We start from the raw sequence: 20,722 nt of genomic DNA on the forward strand, positions 1-20,722 counted from the left end.
AACACAAGTGATAAAGTAACATGTTATACAAAAACTGAACTGAAAGAAATAAAAACAAAACAAAAGGAGATTTTAGATTCCAGTATAAATTAATACAGTGTAGCTGTAGCGGATAACTTCAAGCATGATGACAGAGTTGATAGAATTAAAAATCGATGTCTATTTAATTCTATGTTTGACTTTCTGGCTGATTCCGTGGCGTATTTTCACAAGAAATTTACTGGCCGACGGCACCCGCGTTACATAGTCTGATGTAAGGCTACACAGACAGTAGGTACGTAAATACCTTCCTAGATATACTTATAACATTGAACGTTTGTATTATTTAACTATTTAATAAAATTGTACATACAGATAATCTTGTCCGTCTCACAAAATAATCAAAATTATTGGTTTTGATTGTAAAGTAGACATTGGTATTCTAAAATTTCGCCTACAATTCGCTGATAACTCAATGTTTAACTAAAGTGTACAGTATCAAGTTGTATAACACTATTATAATGTTTGGTGTCGAGTTAAGTATATTTTGCAGTATCGATCTATTTAAATGTTTCACGTGGTTACACATATCATGGCTTGCATTATTGCTATCTAAACATGTTCATTAGAAAGTCATTATTCCATCGCAATACTAGTGGTTGAAGTCATAAAAATACAAACCTAAAAAGTTGAATATACGTCTTACCAACGTTCAACATATAAAAATATTTTACTGAAATCCCTAGAAGTGTTCATATAGACCGACAAGTCGCGATTGAAATGGGTGGGCGTGAATCTAGGAAGGCGTGGCGATGTTATCCCCGCCTTCTGTCAAGCAGGGCGGCCCGCCCAACATTAATTGATTACTTGCATTGAATTTCCACAAAAAGAAAGTTCACTATATTATGTAATTGTGTAAGAAAATGTGATTAAGGTACGGTACGCAATTGTTGTAGCATTGTAGCCTTGAATATATTATCACCTCATTTACATAGGTCGTGTAGAAGTTATTTAATATTGATACATTTCATTTTGAGCGATTTCTGGTGATAATCTCAGACACATTTACATTTCGGCAATTTATCTGGAGAAAACCTCATATATTATGTAATTATTCTGACATGAGATTGGTTTCAAAATGAGATGTGAGATATCTAACATTGAAACGTGTAGTCGGATATCAACAAAAGTAAAAGAAAATTAAACATATTAAACGTACGTATAAGCAAAGCAAGCCACCATTAGCATTTCTTGAAGAAAATAAACTAACTGTAAAAACACAGTTATAGTTATTTCCACCAGTATTTTATTAGGCCACATACGTGACTTCTGTGCCAATCAAACACCCAATTCAAATTCTTTTCTGAGAATTGAATTTGGGTCCTATTAGTTTTGTGTCTACTTTTTATAACCTTTTATAACCAAAGAATCAACTCCATAACTCACGAATCGTAGCTTGTTACTTATCGCTTATCCATAAGAAAAACTAGACCAATAAGAACTTTCTAGAAATTATTTCTTCTTAAATAATATTCCTAAGGATTTCAATAAAGCCTGCCCTAGTTTCAGGCTGAATAAGTCTGAGAGGACTTGATCCTGGGCGTGGCTTGTTCCCGGTCCACGCCCAATGTCGTCAAAAGCAGAGGTCTGCAGTCACTCTGGCCAAGGCACGGCGCCGCGCGGACATGGCGCCGGCAATGCGACCGCCGACACGCAAGTGAGTAACACGCCTTATATATTTTTTTTATTCTTATTTTCTGTGATTCTTTTTTTTTGGTTTATTTGAATTTGGAAGGTATAGAGTTTTGGTTTGTTATATTTGGTTCTTTCTTTTTTTATGTAAGTAAAATATTTTTTCTGGTTTTCTTTTATTATCATTTTCTCTTAATAATTTAATTAATGATAATACATATTTTACATTTTATGCTACTTCTTCTAGCTACCTCTTCTATATCGCGTTTGCGTAGGAGTTGATAGGCTCGTTATTCCACAGCTACGCTCATAGAATTTATTCCTTAACGTGTTTTAAGTCCCGTCTCTTTCTTTAAAAAAAAACTTGCGTATTTACTTTCGTCAAATCGTCTTTTGTCTTAATCTTGTCTAAATCTTCAGTTTTAAAGCCATTATTACAGTATTCCGTGCAATGCGATAATATGATTCGTCTGACGTCGTGTAACATTTACTCCTCGGTCGGCTATCAAGCGACAATATCCTTTTTAATTAATATTTTTTCCAACATACTTAACCCAAATAACTAAATTCGAACAATTTGTAAATGCGAGCTGATATTCAGTATTTGAATAAGCTCAATAATCTCTGTCGTAATGTGCACCTCTGCCTAATTCTTCGGAGATAAAAGGCGTAACGTTGTATAGCGGTTTACGTGGAATAATCTCAAAGGTAGTGCAATAATCTCAAATAGTGAGTTTGAAATAGTATTCTATACTTACTTCTTAGATTTCAAATTAACTGAACGAAAACAACCTATTTAAAAGATAATAATCTCAAAAGAAAGGCTGTAATAATTAATTACCATTTTATAGTTATTTTTCAGTATTAATAAAGAAAAATAATATGGTACGAATTTTCACCCCGCGGCTTGGTACGCCATTTTCTGAGAGGTTGGGGGAGATATTAAAAAATACACATTTTTAGCTTTCTATCTTGAAAATTGCGGAATGTTCCATACAAACTTTTACCCCACCATTTTAGGAAAGTGTGGTTCAGAAAGAGCCAAAATGTAGCCTATGTCACTATTTAGCCCCCCCAATTAAATTGACAAAAAATCATGTCACAAAGTCGCTCCGTTGCGACGTGAAGAAATGACAAACAAACAAACACACTTTTCCATTTATAATATTAGTATGGACGTATGAAATGTTAATAATCTCGGCTTTCCAAAATTCTCAATAATAACACAAGTAGACCAGGGTTACAAGCTCACCCTCTATCCTCCTCCATTACATAGGATTTATAAAAATACCTCGCGAAAATTGCCTCCATACTTATAATTTAATGTAAAGTAATCCTTCAGGATGTAAAAAGCGCGATACTATGTTCAGTTCCTTTTTTCACATTGTCTCACATTAGGATTTTCTCCTGGATCGTGATCCATGGTAAATGTGTTTACTTTATTGACATGTTAATACATATTCCAATATACAAGAATAAGAATGAAACGTGTGGATTGATATTGAGAATACATAAGGAATAGTTCCGTACGGAAATCGAAAACCGACACAGAGCAAACAACCACTTATCCAGCCATTTTGCTAACAATGCAATCAAAAGTTAATTTCCAAATGATATTTATGTAGTAGCTACTTCGATTACGACAATTCATTAGTTTTTAAATCGTAATATTGACTTTGTAAAGATTACAATAAAATCCGAATCAAATCATCAATATAAATTCAAAAAATGCTGGGAATCAGACACCCGAGCTTACGATCCGTCTGATTATCCGCCATACCAATAATTAATACTGTTGTTTATATATTGTAGGTGTATCTGTTACCATTCCAAATATCATATGTTAGAGGGTAATAAATAAGTAATGATAGCACTAAACTAATCATTCAGTACAATACAATACAAATTAATCATATCATAGGTACACTAAAATACTAAACCTGAGCTACGCTCCAGGGCCCGTTGAACAATTTTGATCTAAATGTAATGGGACATCAGCCGGCGATTATCCCTGTATGCACTATGGAAGTACACCAAAGGACAATCCCCGGTTGATGCAGGACTATTGCGAGATATGGTAATTAGAATTCGTAAATTTACCAGAAAATTGTTTTTTTGAGAAAAGTTACTAAACGAATTGTGATCAGGACACGCTGCGAAGCATCTTGTCATATTTTATGCTGTCCGGTGTCGTCTGCTGATGACAGTACAAATAAAATCTAAGTCTCGAAGACTTTAGTGTGTGCTAGTCACGTTGTTATACAACTCTAGTATTTTAACCCAAAACTAGTTTTATACATATTAGGACTCAGCTGTCTGTCCGTTTAACTACGAGTAGCATAACCCGCATGTAGTACGACCTGCGTCACAAAAAAAACATTTTTCATCGACGTTTTGATTTTTACTAAACGATTTTATTTATCTTGAAGCCTTGACTCGTTTGTTTGGGTCAAATTTAGTAATTGGAATTTATTGAGACTGTTTAATATAAAGAATATTTTTTATGTATTACTTGTATTATTCGGTGGTAGAATCTAGCTGCCATTAATTTGAATGGGCCGGCTCAATCGGGGTAGTAATCTTATCACCAACGTGCGAAGCTTTAAATACAACGTTATTTCGTCCCGTCTGTTAGGTGAGAGTAGTAAGCCCAGTTAATTTAATTGTCTAAATCTTTTTTAGAGAGAAAGTTTCCCGAAAATACTATCACCATTGTTGCAATGGTGGACTTTTCCTCGTGTAATGTGTGGGGCCACATATTTGTGATTATACTTCTGGTGTTCTAGAGAAACTAAGGTGACCGAAAATCTTTATCGTAAGGTTTATCCAGATGATTTTATTTCATACTAGCTAGCCCGGCAAACTTTGTACCACCTCAAATATTATTTTCTCATCTTTTAAACCTTCCCTGGTTCGAACAGCAGTGGATTTTTATATATAGAGATATATATTATACTTTACTTTTAGTAGGTAATTCTATATATATACAACGGTATAATTTACATAATTTTGGTATTTAGCGCAAATATCACCTGTGCAAACAAAACTCGACTTCAGTTAAAATTGCATCCGTATCTGTACTACTCGAAAACATCGTAATGAATATCTGTCGTGTTCGAAATTCAATTTGTCGACTAGTGGTGCGCTGAGGCTATGACGTATGGTTTTTCGTTGCTAAATCGACCATCGGTTAATCGGAGCGCCTCTAGCTGAACGTGACAGCCACTCGGGAATACCGGATAGAGAGCTTACTGTAGGGTTGCCGCAGCTGACTGAATTTAACAATATTTCGCAAACTTCTTTTTGGAGTAATAACAAACGGTAATGACAAAATATGTACGGTACCTATTATATACTACGAGTAGATTATACGATAGATAGGTGTTGCAATTCAGACAGATAACCGAATAGAAAATAATGATATTCCAGAAAAATTACGATTTTTTTTCGTTCTGAGTATCTGTGGACTCTACCTACATTTATTACATTTTACAACTCATATTAACGCTTCAGTTAGAAGCTGATTTGACTCAACCCCGTGCTGACGTGGCAAAGAAATGAAAAGAAATCAAAGCTTTGGAGTTAAAATTGCGTCAACCCTGTGACAAAGCGCGGTCAGCGGTCAGCGTGGCGCGTGAAGTGGCGCCCTCTGTCACGCGGCGCGTCATAACATTTGTCACTTCATTATGTCGCGGCGTAATGGAGGGCCATGCTCTCGCGGTATTTCTGGCCAGTTAATTAACACTCAAATAAAAGGTCAAGTGGTGTAGTTTGGTCCGCTTGTTGTTTTAACGTGTTTGGGTTTTGATTTATAAGAATTGCGCTTGGGTATTATAAAATTGCTTTCTTTTTTAGCAATTCTTTTTTCCATCGAAGAAATTTACCTTAAGAGAACTAGAGTTAAAGTTAAGAATCATTTCTTTTAAACTACCAGCAACATAGTTTACTAAACATTTGATGGTAAGCGGACATCATAAGTGTAGTACAGCTAGCTCCGGAATATAGCTGTATGTACTACACTTCAACTCCAGAAGTACTATAATCATTAAATGATTAATGACCATATAGCAATAAAATAGTGATTTGTGTGTCCTCTTGCTTACCAGACAAAACACATTAACATTACGTCATAACTTCACTCTGGTATTCCGTGAGAGGGTGATACTTCTCCGGTCGTAATCATAATCGTAGAGCCGCAACATAATCTTCCATTCAAAAACATTTTACAGATTAACTAAGTATCACGGTTTACTCCCGTAAATTAATGCATAAAAGCTCTACTAGTTTCGAGTCACAGAGGGACTCTTCATTATGAGCACCGTGCGCAGACGCGGCATTCTTTATTAATTTACATGAGTAAACCGTGATATTTAGTTAATTTAGTTTTACGATAGTTATTAAAAAAAAGATTTTACAGAATAATTTGTTTGCAGGGTGTGTCGGATTCCCGTGGTTGGGCAGTAGGATGGCGCTGAAGACGCCTACGCCGGGCGTCGGCGAGCGCGAGACATGGGGCAAGAAGGTGGACTTCCTGCTGTCCGTCATCGGGTTCGCCGTCGACCTCGCCAACGTGTGGCGCTTCCCTTACCTCTGCTACAAGAATGGCGGCGGTAAGTACTTCTTTCTAATGACAATTATATTCCAGCACGAGACTGCGTGATTTATTGGTCAAGCGGTTGCCAGCGTAGTTCCCGAGCGAGGCGCTTCGGGTTCTGTTCGTGTTTGGAATTAGTAAATTGGTCACTCCCTATAACATGGGCCTCAGAATGCGACTCGCGAAAAATATGATTGTAGAAAACCCACATAAGTGGGATTTTTTGAGATACTTTGAACAGGAGTACCTATTATTAACAGCGAGTTTGAATAGTCTTTCACGAGGGACAAACATACTTTTGCCACAATATCAGAAACCTTTGGTCATTGATCATCAAATATTAGCATCAGATATATTGGTATCATCATACACTTAACAGCACACGAAGCTATAATTTGGTTGCAGCTCCATAATCAATTAACCTAATTATCCATTCTAGACTAGCTAGAGCACGCGGTGTCGGTGTCTAGAGTGGCGCGGTTGTGCCTTGAATGGCACTAAGTGCCTCTTGCGTCGCTAATTGTCCGCCTCTCGTCTCGACGACGCCGACGGCTTCCGTCACGTCATAAACATTCTGACTGCATACTGGATCATAATCATTTCCGATTTTGTAACATCTGTAGATAGATAGTGCGCCTAATGATGGTTGCAATCGCCGTAGGAACTTGTCCGCCAATATATTTCCTTACAATTTATAAGACCCTATATTAATTATTATATTAATCACTTTATATTTTGATACGAAGTGGAACATGTTTAAGTAATAAGGAGTATGTCAATCAAATTAATTTATATTGCTACTTGTATAGTTTAATTTAAGTTTGCAGATTACAATTTGAGCATTTTCTCTCAGATACAGTACAAAATGATTCATAGATCCTTCTGTCTGATTGCGCGCTAACGCCGACTGTAGAACACTTGAGGCATAATAGGCGGTTAACAATCGTACGCCTTGTGCCTCGCCTCGCCTCGTGCGCGTCGAGTGGCCTGCACTGTGCTTACACCTGCGGCTTGCTAATTGAAGGCTTCACATTCGCCAGTGTGCACGTCGAGTGTTCATGTAATAGTGTTATACACTCAACTACGTAAGTACGTACCCATAGTACGTATTTACTAGTCAGAGAACAGCGCTTTTTTGAAAGGAAATACTTTACCTTTAATAATTTCTTAGAAAGAGACTTTCCGATACAACTTAATAAGTTGCGGAAAAAGATATGATAAGCTTGTTGTTTTTATTCAACGATTTATCGCAAAAATCTACCAAACACAGAAACGTTATTTAATGTTAAAGCACCCGTCATTGCGCAAGTAAACTATATATTTAATATTTATTCAATATATGTATAACAACTAGCTGATCAAAAATTTTAAAAAAAAGTATGGTGAACAACCCTTGTCATTTAGGGCTATCGAAAATAGGTAGTAGCCGATTTTCAGACCTGAATACGCATATAAAATGTGTTAAAAAACGGTTAAGCCGTTTTGGAGGAATACGGTAACTAACATTGTGACATGGAAATCTTATATATTAGATAGAACTATGAAAAACAAAACACTGCAAGTGACAAGACGCGATATGACCGGGCTTCGGAAGATTCCGCAGATTGCGCGTCTTTGCTGTTGTCTGTAACGGAAATGAAATGCCTCAAGCTAGAGGCCGGACAGGCAAAGGCCCGGAAACCGGCAAATGAGATGTGTTTGGATGCCGTTTAAATGTTATTGGTATTTGTTTGTTGAAGATATTTTATAATTATGTATAGAAATATAGCAATGCGCACGACATAAGTAATTTACAGTGGTTCGTGTACTGGACATAACAAAAACAATTATACTTTATTCTGAATCGGAGGAATTTCAGTATATTTCGGTTCGGTTTTTAAGAATTCCGTCTAAGATGATCAAGCCAGAGAGAGGCATGAGATATGCCAACTAACTAACTTTTAGCATTATTTACTTACTTGGTAAATAAGATAGCAACTTAAAAATAAAAAGCTCTGAGCTGACCTTATTCCAAAACCATGGAGAATATATTGAAAACACGGGCGCGTATAACAAAGTTGCTGCCACATAGTTAATTGCATCCGTTGCTGGCGCTGCCGATGCTTTGATCGTCCGTCGCCACCCTTTGCCGTCCAAGAGTCAGTAATTGACAATCAAAACGCGCCCTTTACGCCGGGAAAACTTAGTTAGCTTCTCGATGTGCAGGAAAATTAGTAACGTAATAATGGGAGAGGGTAATAAGATAATGGAGAGGGGAGGTCATCCTCCATCCTCTCTCGCAACGCAAAGGCCGATCGGGCCGCGTCTGTCCGTGATCTAATTAAATGGCAATTCTCGTGAACTGTTGAAATGTGATCTTGTTCTTGAGCCGGCCGAGCTAAGAGGAAATTTATTTAGAACGCCCGATGAGATATTGAAAATGGATGCAGTCTACTCTGTGTTCCTATATCATGTTAAATGGTCTTGCTCTTAGTTGGAATTTTCTTGTACTAATACGATGACCATAAAGTGCAGATAATTAGATTTGGGTACATAATTAGGTAGGACAATAAGATAGACGGGTAAGAAAATTAACAATTTAATTGTAATAGTCCGTTAGTTAAATAATTAAAAAAAATGTTAGTTAGTTAGTAGTTTAGGTAGTCACGTTGCCTTATGAAATGTAGTAGTGAATCGAGATATCAATGTATCGTCGAAAGCAGGTATTTAATTTTGTAAGAAAATAAAAATACGTCTCTGATTTTAGGGCAATTACTTTCAGACTTACTTTCACAGAAACTTCTCAAGTATCCATGTTAGGCTTTCTATAAAGTTCCTATGAAAATCAAAACACCTTACTTATAGTGCAACATAGATATAATTTGACCATCTACACGATTTCTCAGCCGTGCTAACTAACCCTTCCGAGCCGGGCCTGATTTATGGCATCGTTCGGTCAAGCAGTGGTTCCGTACTAATTGATTGGGCCACCACTTCATCATGTGACCCTCACCATCCATCATCCCTGACGTCCGCTGTACAAGTATACTTCCTCGAACACTGCAATAATTTTATGATATGACATTATAGTTTATTGTATTGTTTGATTGGTGTGTACTGGCACACAAGTATTTACTTAAGTATGTATATAAGTAGCTTTTACATTACTTAATAGCAGTATAACGGATGAATTACTCTATCCAAGTGAAAGTCAAAGCATTTATTTCAATTAATCCTAAATTAATCACATTTTAAAGGGCAAATTGAATTGTTCGTCAGTCTGTCTGTCAGTGAAGCTATGTGCTAGTTCCAAAATGTAGCGTTGTTCTATTTTGAAAATGTTACCTGAATTCAATAGACATCCAGTAGAAAATAAACATTTAAAGTTCGTATTGCCCAGTAAATATGTGAACTTAGTGCATATTATATTTAAAAAGTCGGTTACGTAGTGAGAAATAGGATCAATAAAGTTTACGATTATAGAATAGTTGTTCTATTTCCACACAGGATATTTACTAAGAGCGTACTCCCGACTGCCGACGGTGGCGATTGTAAGGTGTTTCCAGATGTTAAACTCTTTATATATATTTTTTTCTAATAACTACTAAATTAATAACTAAAAATCACGGTTTACTCAAGTGCATTAATAGGGAAAAGCTAAAAAATCTACGGGACGTCGTCGCGTCTGCGCACGCTGCTCATGAGGAAGAGTCCTTTTGTTCCTCGAAACTAGTAGAGCTTTTTAAAATCATCAATTCTGCTGTATTAAAGAACTTTGATTAAATAATCATTTTTTGTATTTTTCAAGCTAGTGCTACATCACTTCTAGTACTAGAATTTACTGAAATGTTAAAGGAATGGAGTTAACAGTTAATTGAAATCACAGTAGTCGTCTATAAATCAACATTTCAGCTGGAAACAATTCGAGCTTACGGTGTAGATGATTTAATGGAGCTGTATCGGCTGCTCGCCGGTAATCTCGTAATACCCAATCATCCGGGCTCCGGTCCGCGGGGACCTCTCGGAACTAAGGCGATTCGATTACGCACCTTACCATCGTAACAGATTCCAAGGAAATGTAGCTCTAAATTAAATAAGTCTTGAGCCGATTTGGTTTTTTTATTGTTGCGATTTCAAACGGAAATTAATGTTGAAGGAACGTACTGCGTTTATTAATTGCGCTTTGTTGGTTTTTTGTTTACTATCTGTTTGGAGATGCAATTTACAGAACTATAAAGTGCCTAAATCCTTTGGTTTCTACCAAGCTTTAATGGATTGTGCTTCCAAAGATCTAATATCACACACATCTCACGTGTTATCATACAATCATTGATACAAAATGTTACTACAGAAGAATCCGTTTATTATGACTCCGCCTATATTGACCAACCGGTTATTATAACGTAATTGCATGACGAAGTTTGGTTTTCATATAAAATTCTTTATAAAAAAGTCGGATATAATGACTTCCCTTACAGTGACATGCCGCTTTATATGACCCATTTTTAATAAATTATGTCCGGTTATAATGACCGGCACGATTCTTTACCTTCAATAATGTTCGTTAATTCCCGACGACGGGACAGCCCCATTACCTACCGCGGAAGAGGCATTAAAAGCTGCAGAATTATTATCACGATTTGTCCACAGCAATATTGAAAATGATAATTTGACCATAGCTATGTCTTCTATACACAATAGTGTGAGAGTCTGTTATTACAATAAAATGAAGAAACAAAAGCAGACAAAAATTACAGATTACTTACAATAAAAAATACACTTGTATGTGTTATTATAATAATCTGCTGATTACGTGCAATTTTGATTTTGATTTAATATGGTCTTACACATATGCAAATATACTATGTTTCTGTATTAAAATACTTAATACATACATATTTACATAAAAAAGATTTTCATTTATACATAACGCTTTGTATGACGTCCGCTTATTATGACGTGTTTGTCAATTCCTTTCGATGTCATTATAAACGGACTCTAGTGTATATACTAACAGAAAACAACCAATCTTCAAAATAATACTACAAGAGTAACACCTAGTAGGTACCTAAAATATTTCTTCAGATTTGCAACGCAACAGTTAAAATTAAACCACCCTATCATGGCATAAAGCCGCACTATTCCATAAAAGCCCCATTATCCCCTCACTTAAGAGACACGGAACATTTTCCGAAGCCACTTCTCCCCGGCGTCGTCGACTTACAGAAACTTGGTCGGAATGTCCTCCATTCCCCTCTTATCCGCGACCTGTTGCATCCGGCAATAAAGTAAATCCTTGCTATATTTCTCCCTGCCACCCACAATGAGGTGGCAAGACGCGATGCTCTGTAAAAGTACTTACAACTAGAATTTTTATTCAACTTCTATTGATGTTGGAATACGTCTTTGATCTTCTACATTTAAATGGTGTAAAGCAAAATGAGTGGATAGATATAACACTAAAGTTCTATCTTTAGTGTTTAAGTTGAAAATTTTAATAAGAAACACATTTATTAGTAGTGAAGAAAATGCCCAAGAAATTTTATTTACGATTAAGTTAACCTAATCGGCTCCAGCTAGGTGGAATGACAATATCCGCAAGGAACTGTAGATTGAGCTCAGTGGCGTGCCATTGGAGAGGCATGATCACGCTAAGAACCGTGCGTTGTCGTTGAAGTCACGTTGATTAAAGTAACCGTAAATCATACAATGTGAAAGAGTAATTAGTTCAGAGTAATAAAGTTCTTATAAGTTCATAGTAATGTCACAAAACGGCTTCGAATAATTTCTGTATTTTTAGCTAAAGCAGAAGTGCTAAGATTGTTTGTGTGGGATCCCTCTTAATACTCAATTATAGTAACGATGTCGGATGTTCGTCATTTAGCAATTGTCGTTGTTATTCATAAGGCCGCGTTTCCATTGACGCGGAGCGGGGCGGAGAAGAGCGGAGAAGAGCGGTGAAAAGTTGTCAGTGTTTCCACTGACGCGGAGCTGGGCGGAGAGGGGCGGAGAAGAGCGGTGAAAAATGGTCAGCAGTTGAGGCGGAGCGGAGCATACTTTTGGAATCATATTGAAGTGACCATGTCTAAATATAATAGACCCTTTATCGATCAAATATCGCAATCGATATTTTCATTTAGAGTTTATGTTTTTTTTATATGATATATTAAACTAAATAAGATTTACAAATATAGTTAATTTTATAAACGATATTTCGACATGAAAATAAAACTAAAAGAAAGTATTTTCTCAATTGAAAGTTAATTACTTGAATATCAATTATCATTAACGACTATTTGAGTACGACTGTTTAAGAAAATTTAAAACATCAATATAACATTGAAACTAAATAATTTTTGTTTGATAAGTAATTTGTTTCGTAGTAATCGATTTTAAGAAAATCGATAAACAACACCCTCACACACGCTACTTATCCCTTTTTGGTTACTTCGTGAATCTTCGTGCTTATTCGACAAACTCGGTACTCGATTATATGTCTCTGTCAACGTTAATTGGCGTCGTGTTATTCACTATTTGTCTTAGTACAGTACAGTACCGCACCGCGTGCTCCGCACCGCCATGTGTTGCTGTTGCATAGCACCGCCCCGCTGCCCTCCGCACCGCATCGTCTCAATTATATATTTTTATGAATATCCGCTAGCTCTGCTCTGCCCCGCTCATGCTGATTCCATTGAAGCGGAGCGGAGATTTCGAGCATAGTGATTGGTCAATTCGTGCACCGCTAAGCTCTTCTCCGCCCCGCTCCGCGTCAATGGAAACGCGGCCTTACTGTTTACTTGGAAGCCGCGCGTCGTCACTCGTGCAAGACATGGTCCATCCTGACCTCGTTTATCTATAGATTCGTTTCGAAGAACCTAAACGCATTTTGTAACGGAAGTCTATACTAGGCTAGGAATATTTATATATCTTTCTGTCCTTTGAAAAGACTAAAGCAGAATAAATCTCTAATAGTACCTATCAGTCTGATTTCCTAAATGTTAAGTAGATCTATAGCCACATTTCTTGTATCACCTACTTTTTAATATTGGCAAAGTCACGACAAGATTTCTGAGAGACTATAAATAAAATGCCAAAACGCTCTGCCCGTAAAAGCTAATTTATTTCATTACCAACACATACATTCGAGTACTACGTATAATTAATCTACATAAATGAGCTGGAATGCCTTGAACATCTCAAGTTTCATAAAAGCGTATTGGAAGTAAATGCGAAAGCCTTAAAAGGCCAATTACAAGACAATTTGCGTCGCCTCTCTCCCGGGGCCGATATCAAATTATTGCTACAGTATTGCCAAGTCTCAGATTCCGATGGCAGTACTCTTCGGGGGAAATTGACTGAAAAATGTACGTTATTATTGAAACATCGCGTACCAGTAGAGATTCGTGAAAGAATAGACTTTGTGTTGGCTTTTAATAGTAAATGTAAAAATGGATAAAGAACGGTTATACGTTTAATAATTCAATAGTTTTAATTTTACGTATTGTTCATTGTTATTATCTGAGTAGAAAAAAGATCTGGGCATATGTCGTGCATCATATCATTAAGTAAAACTTTCAATTCTCAAATAATTTAAGGTTTTACGATAACCTATCTATTAGAAGCTTTACCGAATTTTGACACATTTTGTAAGAACATAGATTATATTATTGCGACTGGCCCTTAGACACGACTTCCTCTTGTTAACCAGGCGCATTTCTGGTGCCGTACTGCATCATGCTGGTGGTGGGCGGTATCCCACTGTTCTACATGGAGCTGGCACTGGGCCAGTTCCATCGGAAGGGCGCCATCACCTGCTGGGGGAGACTGGTACCACTCTTTAAAGGTAAGTTTAAGGTTTTTTTATGACGTAGACTTAAAAAACTGTTCATTAGTTACAGAGAATTTCTACATGTATTATTTTCGTACTAAGATGAAATCTGTGATGTGTCGGTAAAGCTCGACTGTAAAATATAGTTTTGGTGGTATGGCTGAATAAAACAAAAAGCGTAGTACAATATTCTCATGATTTCTCCTGTTCACTAGACCCTGCATTATCAGAAGCACTATCCTAACCACGTATCCTCTTTCACCAAGTCACAAAGACGAAGTGGTTTTAATTTTAAATTGGTACGATTTCTCTTTACTTGACTCACTTTTATGGGGTCACGTTCGAGTCATACGCCAGATTTATTGCCGACCGGTCACGTCCCGACGGCTAATGTCATCGGTATGGTAGACCCCACGTTTGGCGAACAAGAGTTATAGTACGCACCACTTTACTTTATTCTCTTGCCTGATAAGGATGGTGTTTCTTCGTACGAGTATGGTAAAAGTTATTCGCATTTTAGGGAGATTGAAGTTACATCATTACTTAACTCCAATAACGTCTGCACAGATTTGTGCAGAGGTTATCGTGCGATCAACCCTTTAGTACCTAGGTACTAGTAATGTGAGGGTTCACTTATGTGCCTATATGTAAGATATACATATGTTTTGTGACTCAAGAACCATCAATCATACGCACTGATAAACAATTCACCCGACTTCAAGACTTTTTATGCAAAACATGGGACATGTCATTTACAAGATCGCGGTCTAGTCGGACGTCGCCCCCGCACTTAACACCCATAATTGACACCATTCTCGGGGCTCCCCTTAAGTGCTCGTCCCATACGGTCTCAAAAGGCTCCGGTAGATTTGCGAGGCCGGCTTATGCCCGTTGATTTCATTTCACGCGATTGTCACGTCTCGCGCCCTGAGTGGCTCCCACCACGATATGATTTTTGAAGAGAAATAAAATTGGTAATGGTCCGGAAAGGTGGTAAATCCGCTTTCACTGAAAGTATTTTTTGATGGAATGAATTGAGAACGTTCGAGGGAGTGCGAAATGATTTTATTGAGGCTATTGTTTTACAACTTTTCATCGTAAGATTTTCTTTAGTATAGAGTTGTTAATTTATCCTTAGGTATCGGGTACGCGGTGGTACTGATAGCATTTTACGTGGACTTCTATTACAATGTCATCATCGCGTGGGCGTTGCGCTTCTTCTTCGCTTCCTTTACCACCATGCTTCCCTGGACCAACTGTGACAACGAGTGGAACACACCGGCTTGTCGACCCGTAAGTTTGTGTAGATTATATTTCTTTTTTGTTATGACTTTAATAGCTGCTTACTTAGAGTATTTAATTTTCGATTACACAGTTTGAAGCAATCTGGGAAGCTTCGAATAGAACTCGGCTCCGTAATAATAGCTCGTCAGGATCCATAGCACCACCTCCAACAACTCCGTTTACATCAGCTGCTTCTGAGTATTTCAAGTAAGTTCTCACTTCAATCAAACTCCCGTTTTTATTGGATTTTTCAAAAATGTTAACTGGCTTTCTATTTCTAGTCGGGCCATTTTGGAACTGCAAGGAAGTGAAGGACTCCACGACCTAGGCGCGATAAAATGGGACATGGCTCTCTGCTTGCTCGCCGTCTATATCATCTGCTACTTCTCTCTTTGGAAAGGCATCAGCACTTCTGGGAAGGTAAGAGTAATAGTCTCGTCTTATCACATTTTTGTAAATATTTATTTTTTGTTTTGTCAATCAAAAGTCTTAGCTTATTTTTTCTTGTATTTATAATTTTCTTTTCTTTCAGGTGGTTTGGTTTACAGCTCTGTTTCCATACGCGGTACTTTTAATTCTCTTGGTCCGTGGTATAACCCTGCCTGGCTCTGCAACCGGTATTCAGTACTATCTCAGTCCTAACTTCGAAGCTATTTCTCAACCTCAGGTAATAAAGGCATTTATTTTATAGTTTCTGTTTGTAAAAAATTAAGGCTTTGATTTCATTTTGAAATTTTCCTCATTGAAGGTGTGGGTGGATGCAGCAACTCAAGTATTTTTCTCCTTGGGACCTGGTTTCGGAGTGCTGTTGGCTTACGCGTCATACAATAAGTATCACAACAATGTGTATAAGTGAGTACTCTTACAAACGTTGTCTAAAATACTTACCTAATTAAAACAGTTGATGTCCATTAAAATCTCCATGGTCCTTCTATACGCAAAAGTTAATTTCTCCTAGGGACGCCATACTGACGAGCGTGATCAACTCAGCAACGTCGTTCATAGCTGGCTTCGTGATCTTCAGTGTGCTAGGGTACATGGCCCACGCTTCAGGGAGAGATGTCCAGGATGTGGCCACCGAGGGACCAGGGCTTGTGTTCGTGGTCTACCCGGCGGCTATCGCGACCATGCCTGGATCCACCTTCTGGGCTCTAATCTTCTTTATGATGCTTCTCACTCTCGGTTTGGATAGCTCGGTAAGTCCTATTCCTTAAGTCTAACGTTCTTGGGTTGCTTTTAAATAGTACAATAACTAATTTAAAAAAAAACCGATACAACGTCTACATATTTAGACTTACTTAACCGTTGTCGTCGCTTGCTTGACTGCTCCACCAAAAAGTTTTAGATATTTAAATCAATCGTGCGGATCTAACGTTGATTTGGTTACAGTTTCGTTACTTATGAATATTATGGTTTTGCCTATCCCAGTTCGGTGGTTCCGAGGCAATAATAACAGCCCTCAGCGACGAGTTCCCTCCAATCGGTCGACATCGTGAGATCTTCGTGGCGTGCCTCTTCACTCTCTACTTCTTCGTGGGCCTGGCTTCCTGCACCAAGGGCGGCTTCTACTTCTTCCAACTGCTTGATAGATACGCTGCTGGCTACTCCATCTTGGTTGCTGTGTTCTTCGAAGCTATTGCGGTGTCTTGGATTTATGGTGAGGATTTACTAATTAGTAGATACTGAAATAATCAAGGTGGAGTGAAATAATCAAGGAGACCAATAGATAGAAACAAAAAGTGATGATGACAAAAGAAGCTTAGTTCTAACTTAATGATGATAACAATATTTTTAACAAAACTGTCTTTACTGCAAGTTTTTTTTACTTCATACAGTATTCTCTTTCTAATAGATTTACTTTATCAGGTACGGAGCGGTTTTGCGAGGATATCCGCGATATGATCGGTTTCCGTCCCGGTCTATACTGGCGCGTCTGCTGGCGTTTCGCCGCCCCGGCCTTCCTTCTCTTCATCACTGCTTACGGACTTCTGGACTATGAACCGCTGCGATATGAAGACTACGTGTACCCTGGATGGGCTAATGCGCTTGGGTGGGCTATAGCTGGCTCAAGCGTCATGTGCATACCGACCGTGGCGATCTACAAGCTGATTACTGCGAAGGGAACTTTTGTTGAGGTATGACGAAAACCTATAGCATCATTAACTTGTTTTAATTAATTAATATTGAAATTGCTAAATTAGCAGAACTTGACTATGTCAGAGTGCTACGCCGCAGGACTACGTTACAGCGTTACAGCGCTACGCCGTAGAAACTACGACGTAGTCAGCCGCGTAGTCCTGCTATGACTGACTACCAAAAAGTGGTTTACCACTTTTTGGTTTTTAACATAATTTTAGACCATAGTATAATTTTACATTTGGAAATTAATTTGTATTTGATTACTTGATCTACCATTTCATTCTAGCGTTTACGTCTACTGACGACTCCGTACGCTGACACCGAAGGCAACGGCACGGTCCACAATGGTGTGGTGGTATCAGAGAGTGGTGGCGTGAGACTGGCCTCGGCCGTGGTGACCCCGACGTCCCCCCCTCCGAGCACTCCCCCCGCCGCACCACCACCCGCGCTCGTCTGAGCACAGCTCTCCTTCGACGTCTATTACGTATAGAGTGTAGGCGTTGCGTACCGGACAGAAGCGAACTAGGGGCCTGGGTAAATGGCCGTCTTTGACATTCATGAAACTCCATCTGCTATGAAGAAAAGAATAGGGGAGGAATCCCCTTCCAATTTGGTTACGTCCAAGTGTTTGTGCTTCATCATCTAATCTGTCTTCTCTCGTGAGTGCAAAGATGGCCATTCATCTACGCTTCTAAAGAGTGCATCAAGTTGTGGGACTGTCGGTGTAACCATAGCACTCCATGTTTGTTACTCCACGGTTATCGCTTCCCCGAGTGTGACATGAGTAAGACTTATTATTTCTTAGGTTAAGGTTGAATGTGGTAAGTTTTGAAGGTGGTGTCGAAAGGGTAAGTAGTGAAGGGCTGTAATTAAATAAGGATTATAATATAATACACTCAACCCCTGTTTAGTAGTATAGATGTACCTAGTTGTAGACCAAACTTGAATTCTTGCTTTGTAGGAAGAAACTAGATGTTAAGGTTAGACAGGTCATTGAGCAAAATTGCGTATTATATCTTATTAATAGATAAGTATTATGTCTTTATATATTATGTATTTATTGATATTGCTATATACCTATTTATGAGTAGGTGTACCTACTTACTTATTTATAGAATAAGGAGAAATATTTTGATGTCTATTTACTCACACTTAGATATATTATATGTTTAATAAAATAAAGTAGAAATAGTGTTAGACTAGGCTACATTTCGCGTGAACTAATGCGCATGTAAGTTTAACCGACTATTCAGCAAACCGTCGATGTTTTAGCTGTAGTTTAGATTTATAGACCCATCAAGCAAAAAGGTTGACGCTGGAACAATTACTATTACGAAAAATGATTCTTGAAAGAGAACTCAATGTTAGTTTTACAATAACAATTAAAACATCCCTTTTGAACCCACCCACAACCTAGATAAAAATCCTAGTTAGGACTTCGGTATTGTCATTTAGAAAATATACGCGTAGCAAATTTTTGATCTGGTAATCATAAAATTCCCAGTAGTGTTGTACAATAAACCAATATTCAGAAACTTACTAATCGCCTATCCGTATAATTGAGCTTACCTAATCCATTTTATTCCTAATATAAACCTAACTTTCCTTTATAAATAAAATTATGTAGTATTGTATATCTATGACTCAAAACGTGTATGGTAGCATTAATAAATGTAGGATTTTATCTATTCTAAGATATAAGTGAAATATGTGGCTGTTTATTAACAATAAGAAGTAGTATTAGTAGTATTGCAATATAAATGACATATTGTGTAGTACATAGACAGTTTAATTCGTGTTTCTAGCGCAATATAATTTGGCGCCAATAAGTACCTATTCTAATAGCAAGATATGTTCTCCATTTAAACATTATATTAAAGGATAATAGTGATAAACTCTTAGAAATTAAGGAAAATGAAATGCTGTGTAGATAATAGAAACAATAAAATGATTATTATAATCACTCATAATACTTAAAATTATGAATATAGGTTAGAACTAAAAGTTCATGTACCCACATGATATTATTTATGCTGTAGTAGAATTTAAATTAGTGCGATCAGTGTTAGAACAATAATATCACATATTTAACTCCATTTTAACTCTAAATGTTGTGGTTTAGATTCAGTGTATAATTGTATAGGTGCTCCATTTTTTTAATAATGTGTTTCATGTGTTTTATTTACCAAGTTTATTTATTTGAATTACTATTCGTCACTCCGTCCTGGGCAATGCGGACTGATGAATGGTATAACGATTTTTGAAGTATGAATTGAATATCAATGGATCTTCCATTACGTTAGGGATATGATACGCTCCACAAGCGTTACACTTCAGCTTACTCGATGTGTAGTTTGTAGAATCTCCGCTTTCAATCTCTTGATGTTCGTAATTAACATGTTTTCAACATCTATAGACATTATTCGTATGTAGAATACTTATTCCAATCAAATATTTCATACTTATAATCATGCTTTTTCTAGCCTCTAGTCTAGTTTATTAGGCTGTAGGCAACTCAACTGTGTAGAATTTTAGATAAAATATGATGTATCTTAGTAATGATTGATGTATTAAATATGTACTCGTATTATAGTTGTTGATGTTACATCGGTAGTCATACCAGCCATTATGACTATTGATTGTTAGAAAATAAATTTATACTTACTAAAATCGACTTTTATTCATGTATCGTCAACCCCATATAAAACATATTATTCAACTTAAGAAGACTATGATGATGTACTGGTGACATAAATCATAATAACACTACGTTCTGAATAAACCTCATGGAATTGAATAATATTTATTTATTTGCTTTACGATTAACTATTCATTTACCATATCAATAAAAGCAGAACACACATTGTCGAAGTAATAAATGTACCTTAATTAAAACTAAAAGTCTCATGTATTACAACCTTATATAACAGTTGAATAATTTTATACCTCCACCAAACTATTGGGTAATTATCATCTATAGAAGATGCTATAGACCTTTATCTGCTGTTAAGTGTATTAAGAGTACTGATGATAAAAGTTAAGTTTTGGCAGTTGCAAAGCTTTACGAGTCACTAGCACCAACATCATCATCATCATCATCAACAGCTTATAAGTACCTTTTGTAGAGCAAACGCGTCTTCTCACATGGATAAGATTTAAGCATCAATCGCCGCGCTTGCTCAATGTTGGTGCTCAATGGTTAGCACCAACGAATCAACTAATACAAA

General features: G+C 37.1%; 2 protein-coding genes across 2 annotated transcripts in view; one reads left to right on the top strand and one right to left on the bottom strand.

Moving 5' to 3' along the window:
• LOC118266881 (caspase-8) overlaps positions 1-20,722 on the bottom strand; it is a 404,424-nt gene that overhangs the window by 206,429 nt on the left and 177,273 nt on the right. The gene's annotated exons all lie outside the window — the stretch shown is intronic.
• On the top strand, positions 1,536-20,165 carry LOC118267069 (sodium-dependent dopamine transporter). Its single transcript, XM_035580826.2, has 12 exons — positions 1,536-1,696; positions 6,105-6,281; positions 13,953-14,087; positions 15,211-15,365; positions 15,448-15,563; positions 15,638-15,776; positions 15,889-16,023; positions 16,105-16,208; positions 16,315-16,552; positions 16,785-17,013; positions 17,223-17,491; positions 17,782-20,165. Exons 2-12 carry the CDS (start codon positions 6,137-6,139, stop codon positions 17,950-17,952), a joined length of 1,836 nt encoding a protein of 611 aa, XP_035436719.1. The 5' UTR covers positions 1,536-1,696; positions 6,105-6,136; the 3' UTR covers positions 17,953-20,165.

The sequence above is a fragment of the Spodoptera frugiperda genome, chromosome 23 (assembly GCF_023101765.2).
Source record: "Spodoptera frugiperda isolate SF20-4 chromosome 23, AGI-APGP_CSIRO_Sfru_2.0, whole genome shotgun sequence".
In the NCBI taxonomy this organism is placed as follows: Eukaryota; Metazoa; Arthropoda; class Insecta; order Lepidoptera; family Noctuidae; genus Spodoptera; species Spodoptera frugiperda.

Bases quoted from the DNA above. Each gene is read 5' to 3' on its own strand.
- LOC118267069 (XM_035580826.2), top strand. From the start codon at position 6,137: ATGGCGCTGAAGACGCCTACGCCGGGCGTCGGCGAGCGCGAGACATGG. The intron at 16,024-16,104 runs GTAATAAAGGCA...TCCTCATTGAAG, and splicing joins AAGCTATTTCTCAACCTCAG to GTGTGGGTGGATGCAGCAAC. The intron at 16,553-16,784 runs GTAAGTCCTATT...TGCCTATCCCAG, and splicing joins CTCTCGGTTTGGATAGCTCG to TTCGGTGGTTCCGAGGCAAT.